Below are 286 nucleotides of genomic sequence, written 5' to 3' on the forward strand. Positions count from 1 at the left end.
ATTTACAATTTATACAGGGTAAAACAATAGTATATGCATCCGTAAAGGGAAAGAGACTTGGGCTGGCACGGCGGTCTCTTCCGGGGCAACTTGTTGCTGCGAGATCTCCAGATTCACAGACCCTTTGCCAATTCGCTTGTAAAGGCGTTTTCTGGTTAAATGGAGTATCTCTTTCATAAGAAAAAGTGGAGACTGTAAAATGGTCAAGACACAGTCATTAGCATTGTTTATTACAAAGAACTGTATAAACAGATTCATTCATGATGTTAAATATAGAAGTTGGTTT

General features: G+C 38.5%; 1 protein-coding gene across 1 annotated transcript in view; it reads left to right on the top strand.

Annotated features, from left to right (window-relative positions):
* Nucleotides 1-199: 199 nt before the first annotated feature.
* LOC119587267 (pupal cuticle protein 36-like) overlaps nt 200-286 on the top strand; it is a 2,745-nt gene continuing 2,658 nt past the window's right edge. Inside the window, exon 1 of the mRNA XM_037936020.1 lies at nt 200-278. Coding sequence (XP_037791948.1) covers nt 200-278 — 79 coding nt within the window. The remainder of the gene's footprint in view (nt 279-286) is intronic.

Source organism: Penaeus monodon, chromosome 22 (assembly GCF_015228065.2).
Source record: "Penaeus monodon isolate SGIC_2016 chromosome 22, NSTDA_Pmon_1, whole genome shotgun sequence".
Taxonomy (NCBI): domain Eukaryota; kingdom Metazoa; phylum Arthropoda; class Malacostraca; order Decapoda; family Penaeidae; genus Penaeus; species Penaeus monodon.